Source organism: Callorhinchus milii, unplaced genomic scaffold, assembly GCF_018977255.1.
Source record: "Callorhinchus milii isolate IMCB2004 unplaced genomic scaffold, IMCB_Cmil_1.0 Scaffold17, whole genome shotgun sequence".
Classification (NCBI taxonomy): domain Eukaryota; kingdom Metazoa; phylum Chordata; class Chondrichthyes; order Chimaeriformes; family Callorhinchidae; genus Callorhinchus; species Callorhinchus milii.
In genome coordinates, this window is record NW_024704758.1 from 12,101,761 (window position 1) to 12,120,061 (window position 18,301).

At 40.2% G+C, this 18,301-nt stretch overlaps 1 protein-coding gene across 7 annotated transcripts in view; it reads right to left on the reverse strand.

Annotated features, from left to right (window-relative positions):
• ano5a (anoctamin 5a) overlaps nucleotides 1-18,301 on the reverse strand; it is a 43,383-nt gene that overhangs the window by 4,651 nt on the left and 20,431 nt on the right. For 6 of the 7 annotated variants that reach the window (XM_042341318.1, XM_042341321.1, XM_042341320.1 and 3 more), the window contains 14 exons: nucleotides 9,891-10,004; nucleotides 7,830-7,898; nucleotides 6,958-7,242; nucleotides 6,057-6,170; nucleotides 4,892-5,007; nucleotides 4,212-4,346; nucleotides 3,274-3,376; nucleotides 3,052-3,112; nucleotides 2,662-2,813; nucleotides 2,213-2,287; nucleotides 1,762-1,984; nucleotides 1,463-1,632; nucleotides 835-932; nucleotides 168-298 (listed from right to left, as the gene is read on the reverse strand). In XM_042341318.1, coding sequence (XP_042197252.1) covers nucleotides 168-298; nucleotides 835-932; nucleotides 1,463-1,632; nucleotides 1,762-1,984; nucleotides 2,213-2,287; nucleotides 2,662-2,813; nucleotides 3,052-3,112; nucleotides 3,274-3,376; nucleotides 4,212-4,346; nucleotides 4,892-5,007; nucleotides 6,057-6,170; nucleotides 6,958-7,242; nucleotides 7,830-7,898; nucleotides 9,891-10,004 — 1,846 coding nt within the window. Of the gene's footprint in view, nucleotides 1-167; nucleotides 299-834; nucleotides 933-1,462; nucleotides 1,633-1,761; nucleotides 1,985-2,212; nucleotides 2,288-2,661; nucleotides 2,814-3,051; nucleotides 3,113-3,273; nucleotides 3,377-4,211; nucleotides 4,347-4,891; nucleotides 5,008-6,056; nucleotides 6,171-6,957; nucleotides 7,243-7,829; nucleotides 7,899-9,890; nucleotides 10,005-11,258; nucleotides 11,363-18,301 lie in introns of those variants that run through there. The other variant, XM_007887688.2, reaches the window with a different exon arrangement.

An 18,301-nucleotide genomic window follows, 5' to 3' on the forward strand; every position in this document is an offset into this window, starting at 1 on the left:
ATAAGACTCTGCATTTTAAAGATAGAGTTTAATAACATAGATACCTGGCCCATTTACCCATCAATCATACCCTTTAATGCTTTGTAACGAGAGGTTTGACTGAAGCCTACAGCTGAGAGCAATATGTGACTCTCTTCAAGTTGACCCGTGACTGCACCATGACTCACCCATTTCCAGATATTCATAGAACAGACCAAGCTGCCCCATGTCCTGCAAGTCATGGTCTTGTTCCCAGCGGCTGTACAGCCTCTCTGGGTGGTTTCTGGCTTTCCGACTCACCCACCAATTCTTCAGCCACCTGGAGAGGGGAAAAACAAATGAAGAAGTGCCACAGGCCACCACATGACATTTCTTATAAATAAGTCATATCATTAATAATGACAAATGGACCATTCAGGATACAAAATATTCAACAGAGGCCGGGCTGAAAATGAGACAGAGGGAGATCTAAAGAAATACTTTAGGTCCATCAATTTCTCTTACAAAACAATTGTATTGCTGCAGCTGCACATTGCATTAATCTGCATTATTATTTGGATCCTTTCTCACTTTGATTTTTCTAAAATCCAAATTTTGGGGACTGAATTTGAATTCTTCCCCAAATTAGTTCATGAAGAAATAATGTGTTTCTTGGGAGCGTGTTACATGAGAATCCCTTTGATGAAACTGAGGTACAGAGAATCATTGCTGCCCTGGCAGAAGTTTTTGTTCAGTCCTCAATTTATGAATTTTCTTACACAGAGGAAAGCTACATGTTCCTCTGAGTGCAGTCATTCATTAACCCCCACCCGTCAGACATTTATAACGACAACAACACCGGAACCATTTACTTACGGCAAAAGAGCTTCCTGGATATTGCCCCAGATCTGTTTGCCAGCCATAACGATGGTGAGCTGAGTAGTCAGTTCAATGAGACAACCACCCGAGTCACACTGGAGGAAATGGAACAGAGATCAAATGGCGCAAAGATAAACTTAAATTGCTTTTTCATCTCCTAACCTTTGAGATAGTTTGGGACTTCCTCTCTGCCTATGTGAAATAAACTTTTTATTAACCAATAAATCACTAAAATGGGTGCAATTGTGAATGGCCCATTTGCCAAGATGTATTTTGGAATATTTCAGTATCGTAATCAGTCATCATCTTTCCCGAGTCGTACAATTCACTGCTGTAATAGCACATCACAACCACTTGAGGTCACGCTCAGCTAAATAAAACCAAAGCACAACAATCTAAAATCAGATCACGTTGGAAAGTGTGTGGAGATAAGATATCCTTATAAAGGCATCCCCTCAGGAACCGTCATGTTTGGGCCCTGAATCTAATTCCGCAAAAGTAAAAGACTGAAAAGTAGCAATATTTTCTGGAGCGATTTATTTCAATGAAAAACAGAATCGATCTTAAGAAGGAATTTGGGAGCAAAGACAGTGGTCAAGAAAATATTTTTTGTCGTAATTCCTACCTCTTCATTTCTCCACCTCCCAAACATATAAGTGTAGTTGCTGGGGTATCCCACAAACTTGCCCTTAAAGAAGGCCACATAGAAGCAGGAGGAATAGTAGTTGACAAACTGGAAGAGGAACATTTTCATGGTCAGCCGGTTCTCGTACTCCAAGTGAGTCCTTGGGATTTCTGTTAAATCAAGAGCAGAGACAAGTGAGCTAAGATGTTTGATGTAGTTAATTGTTCGGCTCTGTAGATATTGAAGTCAAATGCAGTAAAAGAGAGAAAATAAAAGCAGAAAAAATATCAATGCTTTACCAAGGTCAGTGATCCAAACTGCCACCTTCTCGTAAAAGTAGTTGAGAATCATAATGATGACAAAGTTGAGACTCGAAGCCGTGATGGACGTTGCCATCTGGGGTGTAAAGAATGTGCCAATGTACTTCACCTTCTTCATATCGCCAGTGATCTTGGCAAAGGAGGCGTAGACCGACAGACGATAGACAATTACCGCAATAATGCAGATCAGGATTAAAGAAATCTGAAGAACAAAAAAATATCCTTTGGAGTTAGGTCAGAGTTTTGAAAGTTATAGCTCCAAACTCGTGAACCTGTCCTCCCTGCTGAACAACTGAGCAATTCAGAGGTCAGAGTCATTGTGATACAAAGTTTATAGGAGAGAAAAACGCTGGTTTCTCAAGAAGTAAAGCTAAACAAATACTATTCACCCTTTTAATGATTTAAGAACTGAATTTTGAAACTTACTCACCCAGAACAAAACTGTTGCCACTGACATACAGCAACGTATGGCTTGGGTTTTGAAGGGGATGTAAGGCTCCATTTCCTGAAATAGTTGAAATACATCACATCACACAGGGCACAAAAATCAGCCTCTTTAACCTGAACTCAGACCGCAATCAAAAAGTAGAACCTTTGTCACTCTCTCTCTCTCACACACACACACACACACACGCACACACAAGATACAATAAGCCTCTGATTAAGGTGACAAGGTTCAGCAGGGAAAGCCTTTGGAACAGACATGGGACGAGATCACAAAATAGTAAGTGACTATAAGCGATTCAGTTGCATCGTGATTCCAATCATGTTCGACGCATACATTGGATTTACGTCTCTCAGGCATTTGAAACATAGCTATAGATTCAGAATAGACAGGTTAAAGTTAAAGCTGCCTGTGCATGTAGTCCGAGCCTTTACCTGAGTGACGGGGTTTCTCCTGCGATGTGTACACCTGGCTTCGTATTCCGGTCGTAGTTGGAGCTGCTGCTGTTCTTCTTCAAAGTCTACCAGGTCCCACTCATACTCCAGCCTGGCCTGCCGTCGCTTCCACAGCTCCAGGAAGAGAGTCACTGGTCACAAGTAAGTAACAAATAGTCTGTATACCTTCTACGCAAAGCGGTCTCTAAGAGAGTTTCTCTCCTGCCCTGCAGAACCACAAGTGCTCAAGACTAACCCTACCAACTGAACAGAATTGAATTGCTGATACCAGCACTCATCCTCTCGCTGTGGCTGTTTCGAGAATGTAGGTCAAGTGGAGGCAATGTTTAAAGTTAACACTTTCCAAATACAATTTTGAAAAATACTCACCCCAGATACCCATAAAAATAGCAAAGAACAGGGTGGCACCATTGTCGAACAAGTAAGAATTCTGCAGGCACAAAGAGCAAGGGGTGTAAAGGATATTTTGTTTAGCAAATTATCAGGTGTCAAAGACAAACACCTCCCCCACCCACCCCAATGTTCAACACAAAAGACCTGTTAAGAGAGGGTGTGTAAGCAATGCATTATTGCAGGTTCAAATCTACTAACCTTGGTTGATCCACAGGTAGAATTGAGCCTCCAAAAGTTACATTCATCGCACAGTGGGCACATGATAATATTCCCTCCAATTGTTGCATTACAGATTTCATCACTGCAGGGGAAAATGTGTAATAAATTAACAAGTGAACTTACATTTTACACTATTTTTTTAAGATATTTTAAAAATATTTTCAGCTGAAAATCAGCAGGCTCTCAAGTTTAACATAATTAAGGAGGAAAGAGTAATTTAAAAAACGTATCTCAACTCCAGAGCAAGTCAATCAATCATGTGGCTAAATGAAACAATACTATTCTTCTAAGAACACAACTGATTAATTGCATCAATTTCATTCTGTGCTTGCAACCGGTTAAGGCTTTCACTTTTTCTTCTAATTTTCTCTCCGCTTCTCCTGAAGGCAGTGATTCACTTTGGGGTACAGTTGAATAGGATTGTTATTGTGATAAAACACTTTTCAATAACAATAAATCAAATGTCACATGGTTTAAGGCACAATTTTAAAAGATTGAGTGAATTGTAACAATTTATTTAGATAGCATCTTCCACAACACAGAACATCTCAAAGTGCTTCTCACAACCTATTGATTGGAAGCCTGAGTTTGGGGGTGGGATGGTGGGGAAAGCAAATGAAAGAAAGAAAAGTCAAAGAAATGAGCTCTGTGGTGGGTTTTGAAAGCGCAGAGTAAGGGAGCAAAGTGGAGGTGGAGGGGATCTGGGATGGAGTTCCAGAGAGCCTCTTACTAAAAACACAAGACTAAATGGTTATTCTTACCAAAGTGGCTGCAAAGTTAGCCTTCAGAAGTCATTGCACTTCAAGGTAACTCACTGCGTAAAATTAATTTTGAGTTGTGTCCAAACGGTAAGTCGCTGTATCAAATGGAGGCATTATTAGTTTTAGTGATTATTCAACCTTCATCAGAAAGCTTACCTCCAGACATTCCAATCTTTGGTGATGCAGCCAAACAAAAAGCAGATGAAGCCTACAGCACCTGCAATCCCCAACATTTCTGTGTAGAAGCCAAGCCAGGCAAAGTAAATTCCAATCTTCTCCCCATAATACTTCCTGAAACAAAATTAAAGAGTGAGGAGCAGTTTCTTTACAAGACAAGTAGAACATACACAGACTCAAATTCCTTGAGCAGAACAATCCAGGAAGCTCTTAATATTTCAGTGTCGACAGTCACCAGGCATTCCACTCGATTCAATTTCCAAATAACAATTTGATCTGGTTTGTAAATCAAAGAGGACAAAAATAGAACGGGAGAAAGGCAACCAAATAAAAACAAGTGTAATCGAATAGACAAAGCCAGAGAGAGACAGCAGGATAATGTTGTGGGAAGAACTTTAATGTGGTGGGTTGAACAGTACTGGTAGAAGCAGATTTTCAGCAGGAAATGGTGGTTCACTAGACAAGTGAATAAATGGATGAAATCTAAAGTCGAAGGCAAACTGGCCCAGAGCAAAGGGAAGCATTGAATAAGAGTGTTTTTAGAGGGTATGTCGTCAGCATGACCAGAACAGCTTCGGATTTTTAAAAAAAAATTTTTAGCGTCTTACTTGGACTCCATCTGGACGCTTGCGCATGACAACCGATCCAAACGCTCTCACCTGATGAGGTTCAATGGCTGCTCTTTGTAGAAGCGGCCAAAACGAGCCCACTGTTTGTATAGCGTGTATCGTTCGTTCTCACTTTTTGGGTCTCGAGCTTTCTTCCAGTATCTGCACTGCAGAGAAGGGACAGCGAACATAAAATGATGTAAACACAGCAAACAAAAGTGCTGCAATTACACAAAGTCAGTGAAAGAGCAAATCCTGAATGTATCCCATGCCTTGAAGGAGATTGCAGTGCAACAAATGCAGTCTAAAGCTCTTTCACTTCAGACAAAAGCATTATTGGTGGAGATAAGTGGACAACACAGGATATCATAACATGATATATATACACTGGTTTGCATGTGTTCTGAAATGTAATACAGTACAAAGGAAAAATGGTCATTTAAATTATATTGGCTATATTTGCAATTAGAGTAGGCGGCTAAAGGCTGTACATTTCAGTGGCAGAGATGGTTACTGTGAAATTGCTTTCATAATGTACCAAATTTTTATTCAGTAATGAAGTTTCCTCTTAAGAGAGAGCATTACAGCTATATATTAGGGGTCACAATCCGGCTGTTATTCATCTCTGTAATGATGGTGCTGGACTGTACTCATAGAAATACAACATTCAGTAACACTAAGCAAATTTAGGACAGGGTAATCTCATCTAAACCAATGACTCCAAGATGAACAATAAAAGATTTTCTATGAGTACATACAAGGCACAATATATTAAAATGATATAAAAAGGGCCTTTCCATTTTCCAAAACTGAAATACTATTCTTGCTGAACCACTGTAATAACAAACATTGCCAACCACTCTGTCATGTGATCAGTTGGGTTTCCGGCAGTGATATTTGTGTCTTACTTAACCACAAGAGCAACAAACACTCACATTGAATATGATGAATATCCCCACTTGCGTAGAAATGGATGAAACTAGCTCAGGATGCCTTGCAATGTCCAAACCTTTTATGGAACTGGTACAAGTGATATCTGTGCTAAGTAATGAACTCAGAGCAGCTAGGTTAAATAACCATGCGACGGTGTGGTATTAGTACAATGTTGGGTTTGGCAACAGAAACACAGACAATATGCAGCATACTGTATGTACTTAACATGGACTCAGAATGAAGTACACTAAATATGGGAGGGTTCAGCAAGTAGGGTACGTACGTCATGGAGAGGAAATGCAGAAGTGTACGTGTTATTGTTCTGCAGCCTCTTGATCCCAAATTTCTGCTTCCCTTCTTCTGTTGCATATTTACACCGAGAAAGAATGTAATACACCTGGAACAATCAGCACAGAAGAGCAGCACTGCATAAATACGAGCATTGATCAATGTTTCACACAATTACTGTGCCAATGATCATATAAGGAAACAACTTGATCTCTTATACAGCAAGGGGATTTAGTAAATAAAAGTAAAGTGTTGCACTTTTAGAAATTAGAGGCACTCCATAGGTGCAAGCTGTTGTGGACGAAAGCCATGGGTCACTCAACTGTCAAAAAGGAAGCTACTTGCGTACAACAGGTTTTGTAAGCGCTTTCCAATCGCAGAAGATACTGTGGATGAGGTTATCCTTTACTTGCCAAAAGTCTAATACTTCTACTGTTATTTGGGATAGGGAGCAAATATAATTTGCATAATAGCCAAAGTCAACTTTCAGATGGGATCTGTATGAGTTGCATCCCTTGGAGACTGCATACAAGTGTAAAACCAATCATAGACTGAAACGCCAGAGATTGTTTTGTGTATGATTGACTATCTTATCAGTAAGGGTCAGATTGATTGGGAGTCCAGATAAGCAGATAGGTAAGCGGACAACAAAACGGTCTGTATCAGCCTGTATAGGCTGGCTACAGACGTACAAGATAAAACACAGATCATTCTGAGAGTGTGTTTTGACAAGATAATGTGCAATTGCGAAAAAAACCTTGCATTCCAAAACACCAGAGGCAGCAGAATGCAAATGTACAGGAAATTAAGTGTATGCTCTCACCTCACCTTGACGAAAAATTGCAATGTGAGATATATATATATATTATACAACAAAAAAAAAGGGCTGTACTTACGATTCGGTTGCGTGTGGAGGGAGAGAAAAAAGTCTCCCGATCGCCGATTAAGAAGAGCTCCTGCCGCTGTTTACTGAAAGGGGCCGTGAAATAATCCGGTTCAGGGTTCATGATATCCATTTCCAGTTGAAATGGTTTCAGGAACCAATCGAACGGATTATCTCCGGCTGGTGATATGTCATTTGCCCTAATTGGCACCTTGATATGCAGAACCTCCGCGTAGGTAGCAAGCACGTCCCACGGAGCGTGGATCTTGACAAAGTACGTCTTGCCATCCTCCGATTCCTAGAAAATATAGTTCTATCAATCTGGACTGTCAGATTTCAGGCAACCTCTCGCGCAATCCTCTTTGGCCGAGAGTGAAAGTGGAACCGACACTATTTTGCCTGGAGAATAGTGATAGTGCAACTGCTCCTTGTTCTGTTTTTACTAAAGGCATCTTCCAGTATTGTGCGCAGGAGCAACCAGGCAGCAAAACTCCTTTCCTTTAGCCCACTGATCACCCAACGCGGAATGGTGTAATCTCCGCAGAAGAAAGAGGAAAAGCCAATGGAGACATGGATTCAAACTCAACTATCCTTGTCAGGAGCGCAGCTGTAACTTTGTACTCAACAGGCTTCCACCACTTTCCGATGCATTTAAAAGCTGGATTCTGTGGTTTCTTGTTTTTACTTAATTGAGTAACTTGCACCCGAAATATCACCAACTGTATACATTTGGCAAGAACGTGTAGAATATAAAACAGTGAACCTATTTGATTAACTTGAGAAAAGTGTGCAAAGCATTAAAAATGTAGAGGGGGCTGTGATCAGGCTGCACAGCTAAAGATTTAGATAGTTGAAAGATTGCCTGGACATTTGGGTGTCACTTACGTCTTTACTTTCAGTTTCGAGATCAAGTCCTGCCTTCGCCAGATTTTCTTCAAAATCTCGTCTTCTTTCCTGAAGAGGTGAATGTTAGAGAATACATCAGTCGCTGACATCTAAAGCTGATAGCAACTGAAAGCTGAACCTAACCTCTCCTCCCCATTCTACTGCCAATCATCCTGTGCTCTTGAACCCATCTTGTAAAGGGCTATGAAAACATTGACCGGAACAGAAAGGGTTACCACCCATTGAATGAACTAGCTATATAGAAGACATCAGAGCAGCTACTGTATACAGGACACGTCAATGTGCTTCCAACTTCAGACAGCAAAATGGGAAACCTCAGAGTATTGGTTTTAGAGCCTAAATTTGCAACATTGCAGACACTTTACTTATCTTAATTAGCACAAGAAATGCATTACCACACATTGCAAAATTTGGCCCTCTGTTGCTCACGTTACCTGCAAACGACCACAACAGTTTCCTGTTCTAAAGCAGGGCTTACAGCACACTGCAGGGCTTTCATAAATGATTAATCCACAAGGAATTTTAAATTATTAATCTCGAGGGGGAGTTCCCTTTTAAAAACAACAACAAAAGCACAAAAGTTCAACACCTAATTAGAAAAAAAATCCTCCCATACTTTTGAGAGAGCTCTTTGTTGCGTGAGCATGTGCCAGGCCAGGACTTTACAAATATTATCTTAGGACGTCCTCCCGACATGAAAGACACTACATAAACATAAATTTGTGTTGGACAGGAAACCCTTGGATGATCCCTCACTAACAGGAGTCCAAGAACGATCAGAGAATTGTTTCAGTAAAAGTAATGCAATTCTAAAATCAGACAAAAGCAGCAGATAAAAGCGTTACTAAGTAAAAGCACCACTGTTGAAGCCATAGATGCAATTTAATTTATGTAACAGGTGGGCATTTAAGAAGCAAAGCGGATTAAAGTGCACTCTTGTTCAAGCATGATTATTAATTTAGTGACAGCCTAGTTAATAAGTTGATCCAAAAAAACCTGGAGCATTACATTAATGTTTGTAATACGCATGCAGATTACAAACTGGTAAAATGCTGCCAGACTACATCTAATATTGATGGTCCAGTCACACAATGCTACACTTTAGATTGATCAGCTTCACCCTCAAAATACTTGTATTGCCCAGCTTCACCTACATAGCTGCTGGCTCAAGGTTTTCTGCTTGAAGTCTACACTTGAATGTTAATATATGTGCCACAAGTGAATTTTAAACAAGCATTAATCATACGCTAGATACTGTAAACGGTAACAAACCTATAGTAAATCTCAGTTATGTGTTATGCTACAATATAAACTATAGCCTTAGCTGCAACCGGCAAATAGGTACTGAATATCTTAGCAGCATTTTCTACTGACTAGACATTACCAGAACTCTCGCATCAGTCTCCAGCCATCTCCCTTAACAGTTTTTCCTCCTCAATCTTTCCTACTTGCCCCACCTCTCTGCAGCTTGCAGCCGTGTTCAGCCATAATCAAAAGGCCACCAGACGGCAGTGTCCAAAGAGCAATCCGACAAGGCCAACATAAACCGGCCAAAATAATGTAGCAACATTTTTTTTGCCAAACACCATGAAAAAGTCCACAATAGTTTATAGTTGTCTAATATTAACTGCATCCGTGCATATCAGCTAGAGATGATATCAAGAGCACATCTTAATTTGTTACTTTAAACAGTGAGTTAGTTAAAGAAACAAGGATGGAAGACATGAATTTTAAATCTCATTTTAAAATCACGTGTGAAAGAAAACAAATTGAACTCAGATGAGAGCAGTTCCTAATAGCGAAACTGATCCTGGCTCATCAGTATACAAGGGACTGGATGAAAACAATCCTTCAACCTGCATAGAGCATATTATTATATTATTATTAGAGCAAGAGACACAAGAGATTCCATTAGCAACATGACAGTAATGGCAGTGTTAAGCAAACACACAAGATAGCCGCTCAGAGATAGATAACCATATCACTGTATAGCTGGTATATAATTAATCCTTGCAAAACGTGAAGTAAGCAAATTCCTACCACTTTCTTTTCTGCTTCTTTACTAAGATCATCCACGTAGGAGAGGATAAAGTCAATCCTTCGGATTCCATCCCGGAAGAAGATTGAATCTTTGCTGTGAATTTCTCTGTTAATCTGTGGAACAAGCGAGAATTATGATGGAAAAGCTGGCGAGTAGTCCTGGGTTGGACTGCAGCACTTTCATTCAGTATCAAAACATTCTCACAGGACAGAGCAAGATGTGTGTTTACTTCTACAAGCCAAACAATACAGAGTCAACCACTGCTCACAGACATGCATACTTATGCAGCAACACAACAGTGCATATCTGGATCTGCTCCAGAGTAAATGGGCTCAGTCCTGTCTAAACAGCATGCCGGACACAACACTGGATTCTTCATTGCATTCAATTGCAGTCTGCCATGAATAAATTGAAGCATGGAGTACAATATGGCCTTTCTTGCTTAACAAAACTACTACAATGCTGTACTCTTTGTTGCCGGAGATATTTCTCAGCATAAGATTCTAAATCACCACATTGAGAACACAATCTCCTAAGGTATTCAAAGTAATTTTTAACTTCTTATTGCTCTGTTCTAAAAGGTCAGATATTATAACCCAGTCAAGGTAACAAGATACCTCGGCCTATACCCTTCTATTGTGCTCTATTGCATTGGGGTGGGAAATAATAATAATAAATAATAAACCTTGCATTTGATATGACGCCTTATCACATCTTCGAGACGTCTCAAAGCGCTTCACTGAATATACTGTTAAGTGAATTCACTGTATATTTTGTTGGGGGAATGAGCAACATTGACCCCATGATAGACCAGGAACTAACCATCTGGATATACTCTTCTTCTACTCCCCAATATGCAGTACTTGACTGAAAATTCAAAATTCCATTCACTCCAGACTCACAGGATACATCAGAGGTAGTTAACACAAGTGGTTAATAATGTCGCTTTATTCTCCCGCATGCCACACATTAAACCCGACAAACACAGAACAAATTTGCCAAGAAATATGATCGCTGGCTAAAGGACTGCATTGAAGAGGCGTGTGTGGACAGACAGCTTAATGTACATTTCTGCCCAGGTCAGGTCATTTCAATACTGCTGCCGGAATCACGTCTAGTGCAGTAAAAGAGCTTGGAAAAGCCATCCAGTACTTAAAACAATACATTAAATACAAAACATTAACACACGTCCATTTTTACTTGCTGTGTGGAATGCAGAAGATATTTCTGTCCAAACTAAAAGTTTGAACTTGACTACATTTTTCCTTCAGCGTCACCAACAGATTTTTTTTATTACAAAGTATGGTCATTACATGCTGGCTTTTTTTTAACAAAATAACGGATGTTTAATGAATGATCAACTCTACCGTCATGTTGCCCTGAGAGAAGTGCAATCACATAGCAGCACCTTTAAGCTTGTCCTTGCTGTACACACTGCCAAATGCTGCAATCTATGCTTTTCCACAGACCCTACCCAGACAGCAGTGACGCAGCTAAAGAGGCTGGATTCGATCCCAGTGCTCTGAGTGCTGCATAAAGCATCAGACAGGCCTTGCCAAAAAAAACCATAGTGGTGGAAGCAGAGTCCATGATAGCTTTTATAAAGGGATCAGAGAAATATCTGCAAATAAAAAGGGATTCTGATATTCTTCTCCATAAGAATTCCCCAAAACACAATCAGAATTTCAACATATATATACACACACAAATATATTATATATATACACACACACAATTAAATTGGTCACTCAAACCACGACTGTTTGTTGGACGCTGCTGTGCACAATTGACTGCCACGTTTCGCCCACAAAACATCGTCAATTTATTTTACTGTATATTCTGTGAAGCGATTTGAGACATCTCAAAGATGCGATAAGACACTATATCAAATGCAAGGATTATTATTATTGTTGTTCTTTTTGAGCATTACAACTACTAAAATGCACGCACTTGCATATTGTTCTGAGCTTTAGCAAGCAACAGCGCAGTACCTCGGGAGAATCAGGTTGTCAGCTGGAGTCAAAGTAGACCGATCACAAGATCTCGACACTCTCTGGACTTCCATACCAAAGACTCCTGTCTTTACCTTTTGCTTAGCCTTTAGTCTCAGCACAGGAAGCAGTTTCAGCTAGCTGTCCATCTCGTCTACTCAGTATTTCTAGGTGTTATTTACTTAAGCATAAAACTAGTTTCTTGCTTATCTTGGCAGTTTGTCTTCCTAAGAATTATCTGATTAAGTGGTTCTTTTTTTAAGAAGTTTCCTATTTAAGCATGGCCTAGTTTGCTGCTTTCAACCTTATGCTTTTAATTTGCGTCTTTTAACATGTCATCTCGGCTCTTTATCAATGTCCATGGCCTCTGACAGATCCAGCACTTTACTGCTTGCTCTTTTTTTAAATTTATTTATCTACCTGAGCCTTCATACATGGTTAGATGGCCTACCATCCTCATTACAGGGGACTAACCAATAGCTCTTGCAGAGAGCTGGCACAGGCACAATGAACTTCTGTGCTGAAAAATTCTATAATTCTGTAGAAAACAGCAGCAGTAATCATTTTTCCCTTAGATATATCAGATGCAAACACCGAGTCAGAATACATTTTAACACGGTGGTTTGGGTCCATAAAATTTAGACCCCTACATTAGAACAGGTCAAATTATTTTTTAAAAAGCCACCAGTCATGGCATTAATTATTACTTATTATTAATTATACCAGTTCACTTCTGGCCTACAGCGCATACACACAGAAGGCTGGTGGTCAAAGGCAAGTGCTCTATTGAGCATTTCTAGCAGTCGCTGGGGAGGCTCCTACCACTGGGAGGCTTTCTGTGCCTGTGAACCAGAAGTGTACTGGGCTATTGATATGGAAAATGTCATAGTCTTTATAAATGGACACAAGGTATACCGAAGCTGGACCGTATATTGTAACAGAGGTAATCATCATATTACAGAATAGACGTATGTACGTATAACATCACTAATTTTGCAGCTAAATACTGTATTACTTTCTGTGCATTTGGCCAGAGCCTTCATCTGCTCAGATGTTCCAGTAGGGAATTTAAACAAACGCATACTATTCCTGGACACATTCCAACGGCCTACGGATAACTCAATTCAGAAGCAGTTGCATTGCATACACTGCAGTTACTGTGTCGACCTCTCTCTTGACCTGCAATACTTTACCCTGCCTTTGGCCTAACCATCACTGAGCTGCTGTTACTGCTGCCATCTGTGCTCGGAAGGAAACTGTACCCGAGATGGGTACCATGGAAACAGTGAGTCAGCAACACAGCCATTACAGAGAGCAAATCCTGAAGCAAAATGAGTCAGACGTTTTTTTTTGACCATAGATAGCATTTTCTAAGTCTTTAGGAAATACCGTTGGAATGAGTAATCCTCACCCACTGTAAACGAATACGTGATTTATACACAAATCCCCATATTTTTTAAAAAAAGTATTGTTTATCCCTTCACAAGTATCAGCTTATCCCTTAACCTCCCCACCCCATAACTTTACCCTGCCAGGAAAAATCATCACCGGTAATCTGAGCTGTAGTCACTGCTCTCTAACCCAGGCCTGGTTAAAAATGACAGTCTGCAGCAGAATGCCATTTTATTACCCATTCTGCAAACAGTCCTGACCACCATCTATCATTCCTTGACCTCTCCATTTGAATAACTATTTAACTCTTACTGACCCACTGGTTATAACTGTACATGGATATCGTTGAGTGAATCACAAAGTAGCTGTCCCACTATAGAGCTCAGGGGCCTTCTAAAGCAAACATCTTTGAGATGTCCACCCTTATGTGAAAGCCCTGCACACAGCTGACAAAAGCTCAAGCCCTCAGGAAGAGTGTGTGGTGAGAAAATAGCTGAGAAGGATAGGGTGGGACAAAGCACATTTGAAAAGATAGAAAGAAGGGAGGGACTCCAGAGTGGAGTGAGTGTGAGGTAGAGGGAATTGAACATGGGAATAAGGATCTTGAATTCAATCCGGGGGTGGTTGGGGGGCCGGTGGAGCTGAGCGAAGATGGGAGGCAAGAGGCTTATGGAGCCTGGTGCTGGAGCAGACATGGGCTGCAGAGATCTGGATGGTTTGCAGCTTGTATAGAGAGGAGCAAATTGGGCACTGAAATAATTAAGCTCAAGATTTCTCTGCCTCACAACCTCCCCCAGTTTTCAAAACCCTGCTAAGAATCTATCATTGACTGCATTATTGGTCATCTCTCTCCTATCCCCCCAACCTTGCTCAGGCTCCCACTCAGACTCTGTGAAGCACTTTCTGACACTGTTCTACACTAAGTTCTACACGGTTCTATTCAAGTCAAAATTGTTGTTGGCGTATGTCCAGATTGAAATAGATACAGTAATTGTAACTGTATAAGAGTTCAGGCTGTTATTTATTCTCCTCATATTTTACACGATTTAAAAAATGACAGACTACATTGTAAAGATACCACTGATCACATTTCCAAATTCAGAGGCAGGTGTCAGCATAGACAATAAGTAACAAGTCATTCAACAGTTTTCGGTAAAGATAGATAAACACGGTGTCCAATATCTTACTGTAACTGAGTAAATTAACCATGACAAATATCCTATGGAAAATCCAAATTACCACTGCGTCAGTGACTCACGCAACGATGGAGTTACAGACAAAAGCAACAATCATTGTCGTTGCGCGATGAAAGCCTCATACAATTTTGTGTTTATCTATTGCATGAAGGGAGGCGAGTACCTTTAAACCCTTTTCAAATTAGCTTTCAAGAGTGATAGCCCAGGGCTCTTTTGAAACACCAACAAATATGCTCCTCCTCACCAAGCAGAATTAGGGAATCAAAAAGGGAGTGGCATGTGCGTGGCGAATTTAAAATAGAACTGACACATGCATTTCTTTGCCTCACTTAACACCGCACAGCTGCTGGACGAACATTTGCCTTCCAGCAACCTTCAGGAGGCAAAGCGTCAATGGCTTCCCTGACCATCAACAGACCAGAGTGTTGTTCAATTCTTCAATACTTGCACAGAATCCCAGGATATTAACCAAATATCCAACATCGCAGCACCGCTGGAATCCTCATTTCACTTACCGCTTACCCTACCAGGAGCTGATCGATGTGACTGCAATTGCTACAGAGTATGAACCATTAAATCTAGAATACGTGAAAGGTGCAATGTCAAATGCAAGGATTATTATTATTATTAAGACCAGGGAAAATCCTATCCTTACACAATGGGTGGAATGGATCACATAGCATACATAAGTTTATAAGCCACTTATAAGTTGAATCATACCTTAAGAGTTTTAAAATGTATCACACAGCTGCTAAATGCAAACTATTAAACTATACAATGAAAGTGCTGAGACATGGGTTAGCCATTTCAGTATAATAAACAGGATCTACACAAAAATGTACACAACTGCATCAGTGATAAGGTAAAGCTCCAAACCACATCTCCAATAATGAAAGTCCTCACCCTTCACGCCACATTCCACGCCCGAGTTGTTCCCTTTTGTCATATCAAAGGAAGAAGAGGTCAATATGGGAAAAAGATAGGAACATGACAACCAGCATTGAAAGAACCAAACCACCGCTGCGGATATCTGAGTGGAAAGTTATTGCTCTCATTTTTTGAAGAGATACGTCAGCTTCGGGATCTTGCGATATGTTGCAAACTTCTGTATTAAACTTCTTCCTCCTTTGATGAGAAGCGTTTTTTTTTGCTGAAGAACTTGGAAACAGAATGTGGCGTAAAAAATTCCATTTATGGATTGGTTATTTGAAGATTCCCCTAATCAGTGTCATATTACAGCAGCTGTATCCTGTTTGCCTTAACCACACTAAAAAGCCACATAAATAGAAGTTTCCGAAGTGTTCTTTTTTTTGGTCAGCCGGGTGTCTGATACATGTGGAAACCTATCACCGTGCTTAAGAATATCCAAATCAAATAGTTCCATGCATCTCACCTTACATTGACATTCCAGAGACAGATTGTTGGAAGGAAATGTGCAAGCACCCTGGAGGGATGTATCCTGCTTACCTAATTCTGGAAAGTATTAGGCACAGGTTGGCAAGAGTCAACGCTTAGGGCCCCCTGCGTGTGTGTTAGGGCAATGTTGGAGTCTAACCAGCTTAAACCACATAGCTTGCCATTGAGAGCTCCGTCTGGCAAGACTATTTTCTTTGAATCACTGAAAGAGGTGATACGCTGCATTATAAACCAGCGAGGTTTGTTCAATCTCCATTGTATTGATATAAGTGTAGAAATAAAATTAAGAATACAAAAGCTGGCACTCAACATCATTGGGAAGTAAGATAGATAATGCTGTGTTCCCAGCCAAACCCTTTCATGTTGGAACAGTACAGTGACAGGAGTCATTAGAAAAAAAGACTGCAATCCCTGGGGAAGGTACATAAAAGCAATCATGTTTAAATTTATAGCGTCGCATGTATAGTAGTCAACCAGATGGACAAACAATCACAACTGAGCCTGGTGATCTGATTGAGTCATTAATAGAGTAATTGTATATTTCAGTATGTAAATACATACCTGGGCTACTGAGGCTAGGCTAAACAAAATAATGTTAAAAAAAAACGACTTCATCACTCAATCCATGACTGTTTGTAGGACACTGCTGTGCGCAATTGGTTGCCGTGTTTCACCCACAAAATATACAGTCAATTCACTTTACAGGTACATAGCACTGTAAAGTGCTTTGAGATGTCTCAAAAATGTGATAAGGCACTATATCAAATGCAAGTATTATTAATTATTATAAAAGAGACATCTTTCGCGTAACGACTCTCTCACTTTCTCAGAACATTTACCCGTTCTAAGAAAATGGGGAACATTCTCATTATTACCCACTGACTGGAATAAATGTGATAGAAGACAACAGATAGAAATTTAGATAGAGGAGGGAGACCTTGTTAGATGAGCTTTTTAAAAAAAGTCCTAGTACATTCAACCAATGCTGACCAAATTTTAAATTATTGGGATTGTACATCCAAATTAATCTATTACAGCACTTCGACTGTGCTAGTGAGCAGCAGCTAAGTCTGCATGTGGACAATCTGCGGGGAGGGAGAGAAATAGAGAGAAGGGTCTCAACTTATTTTAATTACAAACTTGTGTTGTTAAATCAGGTCTTGCTGAACCCTTATATCTCCCCTTTCGCTCCAAACCACTACAATATTTCCAATTTGAATCATTTGAACAATCTTGATTCCACGCCCACCCGCAGTTTGGAGCTATAGAATAACATCATCTATTTTACTCGGTTCAGAATCGCCAGAGTGCTGCCATATGAAATGAACCAGATGGACATTGGTTGTGAGGCTGCCACAGACTGTCTGACATTTTACACATGGCCTGATGTCATTTCCAAGGCAATTTGGCAATTTCCATCTTTTAAAAACGAAATCAAAGCCACAACTAATGGAGCCCAATTAAACTTTTCTGAAAACGTAATGGATCAAAATCCGACTGAGACTTGAAGTTATTTCAGCTCAACTGTATACATTGAGCCAATCCAGTCAGTCAGGCAGCTAAAGTGTGCATCATAGGAAGCCAGGCCCTTTTAGATTAAATTTTAGATTCTGCTCCCATTCACAGTCAGGGCAAGTAAAAGTAACGGGTTTTCCACCTTCACGTAACTGTGCTACCACTGAAAATGGATGCATCTCACCATATAACTTTCACATAGTAGAACATCTAATTATGGAGCTTTGATTTGATTTTAAATTCCTACCTTGTACAAGCTCACTGCCTGTAATGCTGCCTGCTCACAGCACAATATTGATGAGCATCCTTGAGCATGCACCCTGAGTTACTGCAATGTTATTTTGCGCACACACACACACTTTCGCAAACCAAAAATAAAGCACATTTACTCTCGAAACGCTCCACATGCAAACATGCTGGCTTTCTGGTGATTCCCCAAAATAACTGTTGTATGCAAAAATAACTTCAAGGTCGGGTTTCATCAACACACACTGTGTACTTCAGTCCAATTTCCCTACGGAAAACAGTGACCATTAAAAGCTAAAAAGACTGTCATAAGTCAATTTTGGCACCGCCATAATAGAAGCCCTGATAAAGCAAAACAATCGCAGTTTTGAACATGCGGATACTGCAGTTCTGAAATCCAAGGAACCACTCCCACCATTTCAAAGTCTGATCTGAAATGCACGTCACAATGTGAAGGCAACTTTTGCGACAGAAGGACATACTGGTAATTTGGGATTAAGTAGCGCAACAGCTGCGAATGCAGCTCCCTTCACACACACAGACACAAACTTCACACTGCACAACCTCCAATCAATCCAAAGCAAAAGCAATGCAAATGAACTACTAATAAAAAGATATTGGTTTACCCACATTCCACTAATTAGTCAGTACATA